Here is an 11,592-nt window from a genome sequence, read left to right as displayed (position 1 = left end):
TTCTTTCCCCCCCCATTACCCCTCGGAGTCCCCAGACCCAAAAATGAGGTTTTTCACCCCAATTTTTCTCTTCCCCCATTACCCCTTGGAGGCCTCAGACCCAAAAATGAGGTATTTCACCCCAATTCCCCCCCCATCCCGTCTCCATTACCCTTTCATCCAGACCCAAAAATTAGGATTTTCACCCCAATTCTTCTCCCCTCCCTTCCATCCCCATTTCCCTTTTGATTCATCCAGACCCAAACCTGAGGTTTTTCACCCCAATTCCCCCCTATCCCGTCTCCATTACCCTTTCATCCAGACCCAAAAATTAGGATTTTCACCCCAATTCTTCTCCCCTCCCTTCCATCCCCATTTCCCTTTTGATTCATCCAGACCCAAACCTGAGGTTTTTCACCCCAATTCCCCCCTATCCCGTCTCCATTACCCTTTCATCCAGACCCAAAAATTAGGATTTTCACCCCAATTCTTCTCCCCTCCCTTCCATCCCCATTTCCCTTTTGATTCATCCAGACCCAAACCTGAGGTTTTTCACCCCAATTCCCCCCTATCCCGTCTCCATTACCCTTTCATCCAGACCCAAAAATTAGGATTTTCACCCCAATTCTTCTCCCCTCCCTTCCATCCCCATTTCCCTTTTGATTCATCCAGACCCAAACCTGAGGTTTTTCACCCCAATTCCCCCCTATCCCGTCTCCATTACCCTTTCATCCAGACCCAAAAATTAGGATTTTCACCCCAATTCTTCTCCCCTCCCTTCCATCCCCATTTCCCTTTTGATTCATCCAGACCCAAACCTGAGGTTTTTCACCCCAATTCCCCCCTATCCCGTCTCCATTACCCTTTCATCCAGACCCAAAAATTAGGATTTTCACCCCAATTCTTCTCCCCTCCCTTCCATCCCCATTTCCCTTTTGATTCATCCAGACCCAAACCTGAGGTTTTTCACCCCAATTCCCCCCTATCCCGTCTCCATTACCCTTTCATCCAGACCCAAAAATTAGGATTTTCACCCCAATTCTTCTCCCCTCCCTTCCATCCCCATTTCCCTTTTGATTCATCCAGACCCAAACCTGAGGTTTTTCACCCCAATTCCCCCCTATCCCGTCTCCATTACCCTTTCATCCAGACCCAAAAATTAGGATTTTCACCCCAATTCTTCTCCCCTCCCTTCCATCCCCATTTCCCTTTTGATTCATCCAGACCCAAACCTGAGGTTTTTCACCCCAATTCCCCCCTATCCCGTCTCCATTACCCTTTCATCCAGACCCAAAAATTAGGATTTTCACCCCAATTCTTCTCCCCTCCCTTCCATCCCCATTTCCCTTTTGATTCATCCAGACCCAAACCTGAGGTTTTTCACCCCAATTCCCCCCTATCCCGTCTCCATTACCCTTTCATCCAGACCCAAAAATTAGGATTTTCACCCCAATTCTTCTCCCCTCCCTTCCATCCCCATTTCCCTTTTGATTCATCCAGACCCAAACCTGAGGTTTTTCACCCCAATTCCCCCCTATCCCGTCTCCATTACCCTTTCATCCAGACCCAAAAATTAGGATTTTCACCCCAATTCTTCTCCCCTCCCTTCCATCCCCATTTCCCTTTTGATTCATCCAGACCCAAACCTGAGGTTTTTCACCCCAATTCCCCCCTATCCCGTCTCCATTACCCTTTCATCCAGACCCAAAAATTAGGATTTTCACCCCAATTCTTCTCCCCTCCCTTCCATCCCCATTTCCCTTTTGATTCATCCAGACCCAAACCTGAGGTTTTTCACCCCAATTCCCCCCTATCCCGTCTCCATTACCCTTTCATCCAGACCCAAAAATTAGGATTTTCACCCCAATTCTTCTCCCCTCCCTTCCATCCCCATTTCCCTTTTGATTCATCCAGACCCAAACCTGAGGTTTTTCACCCCAATTTCTCTCATCCCCTCCATCACCCCTTGGAGGCCTCAGACCCAAAAATAAGGTTTTTCACCCCAATTCCCCCCCCATCCCGTCTCCATTACCCTTTCATCCAGACCCAAAAATGAGATTTTTACCCCCAATTTCTCCCCCCCCATTTCCCTTTTGATTCATCCAGACCCAAACCTGAGGTTTTTCACCCCAGTTTCCTCCCCCACCCCTAGGAGGTATCAGACCCAAAAGTGAGGTTTTTCACCCCAATTTCCCCCCCCATTACCTCAGAGTCCTCTGACCCAAAAGTGAGCTTTTTCCCCCCAATTTCTCTCTCCCCCCCCAGGTGCGGACGTTCCGGCTCCGGCCCGCAGGGGGCGCTGTTTGCGGGGGGTGGCCCCTCTCTACGTGCTGGTGGGGCTGAGCGCGGGGGGCTGGGTCCTGCTGCTCGCCCTGGGGCTGCGCCAGCGTGAGTTTGGGGGGAAAACCCGGGGTTTGGGGAAAAACACCAACATACAGCATTTCCAACTAGAAAAATAGAGATTCAATTCCCCATTTGGATTCGGTGGTTTGATTCCACATTTGAGTTTAAATTTGATTTTAATTCCACATTGGAATTTAAATTTGGTGATTTAATTCCACATTTGAATTTGAATTTGGTTTGAATTCCACGTTTGAATTTTAATCTGGTCATTTAATTCCATGTGAGAATTTGAATTTGGTGATTTAATTCCATGCAGGGATTTGAATTTGGTGATTTAATTCCAAATTTGAATTTGGATTTGGTTTGAATTCTATGTGAGAATTTGGATTTGGTGATTTAGTTCCAAATTTGAATTTGGTTTGAATTCCATGTGGAAACTTGAAATTAGGTTTGAATTCCACGTTTGAATTTTAATCTGGACATTTAATTCCATGTGAGAATTTGAATTTGGTGATTTAATTCCATGCAGGGATTTGAATTTGGTGATTGAATTCCACATTTGAATTTGGATTTGGTTTGAATTCTATGTGAGAATTTGGATTTGGTGATTTAGTTCCAAATTTGAATTTGGTTTGAATTCCATGTTAGAATTAGAATTTGGTTTGAATTCCATGTGGAAACTTGAAATTAGGTTTGAATTCCACGTTTGAATTTGGTGATTTAATTCCAAATTTGAATTTGGATTTTATTTTAATTCCACATTTGAATTTGGATTTGGATTTAATTCCACATTGGAATTTAAATTTGGTGATTTAATTCCTTGTGGAGATTTGAATTTGGTTTTAAATCCATGTTTGAATTTGAATTTGGTTTTAATTCCACATTTTAATTTGGATTTGGATTTAATTCCATGTGGAAACTTGGGTTTGGTTTGAATTCCACATTTGAATTTGGATTTGGTGATTTAATTCCAAATTTGAAGTTGGATTTGGTTTGAATTCTACATTTGAATTCAAATTTGGTGATTTAATTCCATGTGGAAATTTCAATTTGGTTTGAATTCCATGGGAGAATTTGGATTTGGTGATTTAATTCCAAATTTGAAGTTGGATTTGGTTTGAATTCTACATTTGAATTCAAATTTGGTGATTTAATTCCATGTGGAAATTTCAATTTGGTTTGAATTCCATGGGAGAATTTGGATTTGGTGATTTAATTCCACGTGGAAACTTGAATTTGGTTTGAATTCCACATTTGAAATGGAATTTGATTTAATTCCACATTTGAATTTGGATTTGGTGATTTAATTCCACATTTGAATTTGAATTTTATTTTAATTCCACATCTGAATTTAAATTTGGTGATTTAATTCCATGCAGGAATTTGAATTTGGTTTGAATTCCACGTTTGAATTTGAATTTATTTTAATTCCACATTTTAATTTGGATTTAGTGATTTAATTCCACGTGGGAATTTGAATTTGGTTTGAAATCCACGTTTGAATTTGAATTTGGTGATTTAATTCCACATTTGAATTTGGATTTGGATTTCATTCCATGCGGAAACTTGAATTTTGTTTTAATTCCACATTTGAATTTGGTGATTTAATTCCATGAAGGAATTAGAATTTGGTTTGAAATCCATGTTTGAATTTGAATTTGGTTTGAATTCCACATGGGAATTTGAATTTGGTGATTAAATTCCACATTCGAATTTGGATTTGGATTTAATTCCACATTGGAATTTAAATTTGGTGATTTAATTCCATGTGGGAATTTGAATTTGGTGATTTAATTCCAAGTTTGAATTTGGTGATTTAATTCCACATTTGGATTTGAATTTGGATCTCATTCCATGTGGAAATTTGAATTTGGTTTGAATTCCACGTTTGAATTTAAATTTGGTGATTTAATTCCACATGTGAATTTGGATTTGGTGATTTAATTCCACGTGAGAATTTGAATTTGGTGATTTAATCCCACATTTGAGTTTGGATTTGGATTTAATTCCACATGGGAATTTGAATTTGGTTTGAATTCCACATTTGAATTTGAATTTGATTTTAATTCCATGTTTGAATTTAAATTTGGTAATTTAATTCCATGCGGAAATTTGAATTTGGTGATTTAATACCACATTTGAATTTGGATTTGGTTTGAATTCCACATTTGAATTTGAATTTGATTTTAATTCCACATTTGAATTTGGTTTTAATTCCATGTTTGAATTTGGTCATTTAATTCCACATTTGAATTTGGATTTGGATTTAATTCCATGTGGGAATTTGAATTTGGTTTGAATTCCATGCGGAAATTAGAATTTGGTGATTTAATTTCACATCTTAATTTGGATTTGGTTTGAATTCCACATTGGAATTTAAATTTGGTTTGAATTCCATTTGGGAATTTGAATTTGGTGCTTTAATTCCACAATTTAATTTGAATTTGGATTTAATTCCATGTGGGAGTTTGAATTTTAATTCTACCCAGGAATTTGAATTTTAATTTGGTTTTATTTCCACGCGGGAATTTGGGTTTGGATTTAATTCCGAGCTGAAATTTGAATTTGGGTTTTTAATTCCACAAGGAAATTTCAATTTTGGGGGGTTTTAGCTCCAAATTTCCTCTCCAGAATCTCCCATTCTCCCTAAAAAAACCCCATAAATTGGGCAAATTCAAGCTTTTGTTCATTTTCCCTTTCAGAAATGCAAATTTTGGAGGAATTGAAGCTTTTGAGGTCGAACTACTCAGAAAATGAAGAAAACGGTGAGTTCTCAGGAGTTTTGGGGGTGTTTGGGTTTTTTCTGGTGCTGTTTTTTGCCCGTTTTGGTGTAAATTAGGGAAAAATGGAATTTTTTGGAATTGTTTTTTCGAGCGGTTCCCGATTCTGCTCCAAAAATCAACAATTAAATAAATCCTTAATTTCTGCCAAACGGGTGATTAATTAAAAGCGAAGAATGAAAATCCCATAAAAGATCCTGCAAAAATCAAATATTTGGGGAAAAATCATTAATTTTTAATTTTTACCAAACGGGTGATTAATTAAACGAAAGATGAAAAATCCTATTCAAAAATCTGGAAAAAAAGCAAATATTTTGGGAAAAATTCTTAATTTCTACCAAAGGAGGAGCATCCTATTAAAAATCAGGCAAAAATCAAATATTTGAGGTAAAATCATTAATTTTTAATTTTTACCAAATGGGTGATTAATTAAACGAAAGATGAAAAATCCTATTCAAAAATCTGGAAAAAAAGCAAATATTTTGGGAAAAATTCTTAATTTCTACCAAACGAGGGATTAATTAAACAAAGGATGAGCATCCTATAAAAAAATCAGGCAAAAATCAAATAGTTTGGAAAAAAATCCTTAATTTTCACCAAACAGGTGATTAACTAAATGAAGGATGAAAATTCTGCAAAAATCAAATATTTGGGGAAAAATTCTTAATTTCTGCCAAACGGGTGATTAATTAAATGAAGAATGAAAATCCTATAAAAATCCTGCAAAAATCAAATATTTTGGGGAAAAATGATTAATTTTTAATTTTTACCAAATGGGTGATTAATTAAACAAAGAATGAAAATCCTATAAAAAATCCTGCAAAAATCAAATATTTGGGGAAAAATTCTTAATTTCTGCCAAACAGGTGATTAATTAAACAAAGAATGAAAATCCTATAAAAAATCCTGCAAAAATCAAATATTGGGGGAAAAATCATTAATTTTTAATTTTTACCAAACAAGTGATTAATTAAACGAAAGATGAAAAATCCTGTTCAAAAATCTGGAAAAAAATCAAATATTTTGGGAAAAATTCTTAATTTCTACCAAACAAAGGATGAGCATCCTATAAAAAATCAGGCAAAAATCAAATAGTTTGGGAAAAATCCTTAATTTTTACCAAACTGGTGATAAATTAAATGAAGGATGAAAATTCTGCAAAAATCAAATATTTGGGGAAAAATCCTTAATTTCTGCCAAAGGGGTGATTAATTAAATGAAAATTTGGGTGATATCGTGGGGAAAATGTCATTAAAGAGGGAAAAAAAAAACCCACGTGGTGATGGAGGAAATTTTGGTAGAAAACTGCCATTTCCACCTGGGGAAAAATAATGAAGGGGTGAAAAAAAAAATTTAAGATTTGGGTAAAATGACGCATTTTTGATGTTTTTTGTCCTTTTCCCCCCCAGTTCGGCAGGAGCTGGAGGAGACGCGGCGGCAGCTGACGCGGCTGCGGAGCGGGATGCACCAATATTACCAAGAATTACAAGATGTGGCGGGTAAAAAAAACACCGATTTTTGTCAACTCGGCGCGAAAAACCTTAATTTTCACCCCTAAATCCCTTTTCCAGCGGCGGCGACAGGAAATTGGGGGGATTTCCGGCGATTTGGAGCGTCGCCTTTTAAAGGAACCTCTGGGGGGTTGTTGGTGGGAGGAAGCTGATTTTTTTTTCCCGATTTTGGGGGTTTTTTTGGGGCGTTTCAGGGCTGATTTGTAAATCGGTGACGGACGGGAGGAAATGCTCCTCCGGGTGGAAAAATTTTGGGAAAAGTTGTTATTTCTTCTCGACGGAGACGACGCCGTGGGCGGAGGCGCGAGAAACCTGCGCGGACCTGGGCGCCCACCTCCTCATCGTCGACTCCGAGCCCGAGCAGGTCGGTCGCCCAAAAATCACCATTTTCCCAACCCTAAAAATACCCGCTTTCGGGAAAAAAATAGCCCCGGGGCCAACGCAGGGCTTGAAACCCCGTTTTTTGAACTCAAATTCACCAAAATTGGCCAATTTGACCTCGAAATGTTGAGGGTGGAGGAAAGTTCTAAAGGTCAAGGCAAGTTCCATTGATGTCAGCTTCTTGAAAAGTTGTTATTTCTTCTCGACGGAGACGACGCCGTGGGCGGAGGCGCGAGAAACCTGCGCGGACCTGGGCGCCCACCTCCTCATCGTCGACTCCGAGCCCGAGCAGGTCGGTCGCCCAAAAATCACCATTTTCCCAACCCTAAAAATACCCGCTTTCGGGAAAAAAATAGCCCCGGGGCCAACGCAGGGCTTGAAACCCCGTTTTTTGAACTCAAATTCACCAAAATTGGCCAATTTGACCTCGAAATGTTGAGGGTGGAGGAAAGTTCTAAAGGTCAAGGCAAGTTCCATTGATGTCAGCTTCTTGTTTTAGGGAAAAACCTAATTTTTAACCAATTTTGGTGTTTTTCGGGGTAGAATTTCCCAAAGGAATCCATTTGGAACAGGATCTCCAGAACCCTGTTTTTTTAACCCAAATTAACCAAAATTGGCCAATTTGGCCTAGAAATGTTGAGGGTGGAGGAAAGTTCTAAAGGTCAAGGCAAGTTCCGTCGATGTCGGCTTCTCGGTTTTAGGGAAAAACCTAATTTTTAACTAATTTCGGTGGTTTTGGGGGGTAGAATTTCCCGAAGAAAAACATTTCGAACAGGATCCCCAGATTTTTAACCCAAATTAACCAAAATTGGCCAATTTGACCTAGAAATGTTGAGAGTGGGGGAAAGTTCCAAAGGCCAAGGCAAGTTCCATGGATGTCGGCTTCTTATTTTTAGGGAAAAACCTAATTTTTAACTAATTTTGGTGTTTTTCGGGGGTAGAATTTCCCAAAGTAATCCATTTGGAACGGGATCTCCAGAACCCTGTTTTTTTAACCCAAATTAACCAAAATTGGCCAATTTGACCTCAAAATATTGAAGGCGGAGGGAAGTTCCAAAGGCCAAGGCAAGTTCCATGGATGTCGGCTTCTTATTTTTAGGGAAAAACCTAATTTTTAACTAATTTCGGTGGTTTTGGGGGGTAGAATTTCCCGAAGAAAAACATTTCGAACAGGATCCCCAGATTTTTAACCCAAATTAACCAAAATTGGCCAATTTGGCCTAGAAATGTTGAGGGTGGAGGAAAGTTCTAAAGGTCAAGGCAAGTTCCGTCGATGTCGGCTTCTCGGTTTTAGGGAAAAACCTAATTTTTAACTAATTTCGGTGGTTTTGGGGGGTAGAATTTCCCGAAGAAAAACATTTCGAACAGGATCCCCAGATTTTTAACCCAAATTAACCAAAATTGGCCAAGTTGACCTCAAAATATTGAAGGCGGAGGGAAGTTCCAAAGGCCAAGGCAAGTTCCATCAATGTTGGCTTCTTGTTTTTAGGGGAAAACCTAATTTTTAACTAATTTCAGTGGTTTTGGGGGGTAGAATTTCCGGATCCTCAGAACCCTATTTTTTTAACTCAAATTCACCAAAATTGGCCAATTTGACCCAGAAATGTTGAGAGTGGAGGGAAGCTCCAAAGGTCAAGCCAAGTTCCATTGATGTTGGCTTCTATTTTTAGGGAAAAACCTAATTTTTAACTAATTTTGGTGTTTTTCGGGGGTAGAATTTCCCAAACAACAACATTCGCAGCAGGATCTCTCAAACCCTATTTTTTTAACTCAAATTCACCAAAATTGGCCAATTTGGCCTAGAAATGTTGAGGGTAGAGGGAAGCTCCAAAGGTCAAGCCAAGTTCCATCGATATCGGCTTCTTGGTTTTAGGGAAAAACCTAATTTTTAACTAATTTCAGTGGTTTTGGGGGGTAGAATTTCCGGATCCTCAGAACCCTATTTTTTTTAACCCAATTTAACCAAAATTGGCCCATTTGGCCTAGAAATGTTGAGGGTAGAGGGAAGCTCCAAAGGTCAAGCCAAGTTCCATCGATATCGGCTTCTTGGTTTTAGGGAAAAACCTAATTTTTAACCAAATTTGGTGTTTTTCGGGGGTAAAATTTCCCAAACCAAAACATTTGCAGCAGGATCTCTCAAACCCTATTTTTTTAACCCAAATTAACCAAAATTGGCCCATTTGGCCTAGAAATGTTGAGGGTAGAGGGAAGCTCCGAAGGCCAAGGCAAGTTCCATCGATGTTTTTCCCAAACCAAAACATTTGCAGCAGGATCTCTCAAACCCTATTTTTTTAACCCAAATTAACCAAAATTGGCCAATTTGACCCAGAAATGTTGAGGGTGGAGGAAAGTTCTAAAGGTCAAGGCAAGTTCCGTTGATGTTGGCTTCTTGTTTTTAGAAATTCACCAAAATTGGCCAATTTGACCCAGAAATGTTGAGAGTGGAGGGAAGCTCCAAAGGTCAAGCCAAGTTCCATTGATGTTGGCTTCTTGATTTAGGGAAAAACCTAATTTTTAACCAAATTTTTTTGGGGGGTAGAATTTCCCAAACAACAACATTCGCAGCAGGATCTCTCAAACCCTACTTTTTTAACTCAAATTCACCAAAATTGGCCAATTTGACCCAGAAATGTTGAGAGTGGAGGGAAGCTCCAAAGGTCAAGCCAAGTTCCATTGATGTTGGCTTCTTGATTTAGGGAAAAACCTAATTTTTAACTAATTTCAATGGGTTTTTGGGGGGTAAAATTTCCCAAATAACATTCGTGGCAGGATCTCTCAAACCCTACCAAATTAACCAAAATTGGCCAATTTGACCCAGAAATGTTGAGGGTGGAGGAAAGTTCTAAAGGTCAAGGCAAGTTCCGTTGATGTTGGCTTCTTGTTTTTAGAGAAAAACCTAATTTTTAACTAATTTCAATGGGTTTTTTGGGGGTAAAATTTCCCAAATAACATTCACAGCAGGATCTCTCAAACCCTATTTTTTAAACCCAAATTAACCAAAATTGGCCAATTTGGCCCAGAAATGTTGAGAGTGGAGGGAAGTTCCAAAGGCCAAGGCAAGTTCCATTGTTGTCAGCTTCTTGTTTTTGGGGAAAAATTGCTATTCCCAAACAACAACATTCGCAGCAGGATCTCTCAAACCCTATTTTTTTAACTCAAATTCACCAAAATTGGCCAATTTGACCCAGAAATGTTGAGAGTGGAGGGAAGTTCCAAAGGTCAAGCCAAGTTCCATTGATGACGGCTTCTTGTTTTTGGGGAAAAAGTGCTCAAAATGGTGAAAAACCCTCAAAAAACTCCTTTTTGGAGCCCTTTTCTTCAACAGACCCAAATTAGTCATTATTTACCCCAAAAAACACTCAGATATCACCAGGTTGACACCAAAATCCTCCAGTTGCTCCGTCATCCATCAGAATTCTTAATTTTGTGAGCGCTCTAACCCTATTTTTTAAACCCAAATTAACCAAAATTGGCCAATTTGGCCCAGAAATGTTGAGAGTGGAGGGAAGTTCCAAAGGCCAAGGCAAGTTCCATTGTTGTCAGCTTCTTGTTTTTGGGGAAAAATTGCTAAAAATGGTGAAAAACCCTCAAAAAACTCCTTTTTGGAGCCCTTTTCTTCAACAGACCCAAATTAGTCATTATTTACCCCAAAAAACACTCAGATATCACCAGGCTGACCCCAAAATCCTCCAGTTGCTCCGTCATCCATCAGAATTCTTAAATTTGTGAGCGTTTTAACTAATTTTGGTGGTTTTTTGGGGTAGAATTTCCCGAAGGAAAACATTGGGAGCAGGATTTCCAAAACCTTCTTTTTTTTATATCTGAAATTCACCAAATTTGGGGTTTTTTTGGGGGGTAGGGTTTCCTGATGGACAACATCGAGACTGGGACCTACTGGTTGGGGGCGACGGACGAACTGGTGGAAGGAACGTGGGTCTGGACCAACGGCCAACAGGTCAATTTTAGGTAAAAATCCCCCAGAAACGGGAAAAAAATCGATGATAAACCAAAAAAAAGGGGGAAATCCACCCAAAAAAGCTTTATTTTTTGACATTTTGACAGAATTCCAAAGGTTTCAGGGTGGAAAAACTTGGGTTGGGAGTTTTGGGGGTGTTTGAGGGTGTTTTGGTGGCGGCGGTGTTGAAAAAAAGCGCATTTTTGCTGCTTTTTAGGCCTTAAAATGAGCGATTTGGGCTCTTTTTGAGGTTTTTTTGTTGGCTTTTGCCCGTTTTGGGCTGATTTTCCCCCATTTTGCAGCTACTGGAACACGTGGAAGAAGGACAAGGAGCGGGAGGAGAAGGATTGTGGGATCATCGGCCCCGGCGGCATCTGGAGCGACGCTCGTTGTTCCCACCCAAACCGATGGATTTGTGAGAAATCCTGGAATTGCTGATTTTTTTTTTTCCCCAAATCTGGGCAATTTTCACCCCCCCAAAAAAAAAAAGCAATTTTTCCAACTTCCTGCTGAGAAAACGAGGTGAATTCCCATCGTTCAGGGGAAAACGTTCCCCCTTCTCCCATAAATCGCCCCTAAAAAATTAAACGACCCCTCCCTTGTAACTAAAATGAGCCAAAAAAAGTGATTTTTGGTAAAATTC

General features: G+C 39.4%; 1 protein-coding gene across 1 annotated transcript; it reads left to right on the top strand.

The window, feature by feature from the left end:
* Positions 1–2,244: 2,244 nt before the first annotated feature.
* Positions 2,245–11,576, top strand: LOC106893782 (CD209 antigen-like protein C; the record flags this gene model as incomplete). The annotated part of the gene is made up of 6 exons (XM_014952004.1): positions 2,245–2,367; positions 5,025–5,087; positions 6,512–6,601; positions 6,808–6,977; positions 10,854–10,960; positions 11,252–11,576. Coding segments are annotated over 6 exons (689 nt in total), but the record flags the coding sequence as incomplete, so codon positions are not given.
* Between the last annotated feature and the right edge of the window lie 16 nt (positions 11,577–11,592).

The sequence above is a fragment of the Calidris pugnax genome, unplaced genomic scaffold (assembly GCF_001431845.1).
Source record: "Calidris pugnax isolate Ruff unplaced genomic scaffold, ASM143184v1 scaffold242, whole genome shotgun sequence".
Taxonomy (NCBI): domain Eukaryota; kingdom Metazoa; phylum Chordata; class Aves; order Charadriiformes; family Scolopacidae; genus Calidris; species Calidris pugnax.
The sequence above is the reverse complement of the archived record's forward strand: the minus strand, read 5'-3'. Positions and strand labels throughout refer to the sequence as shown.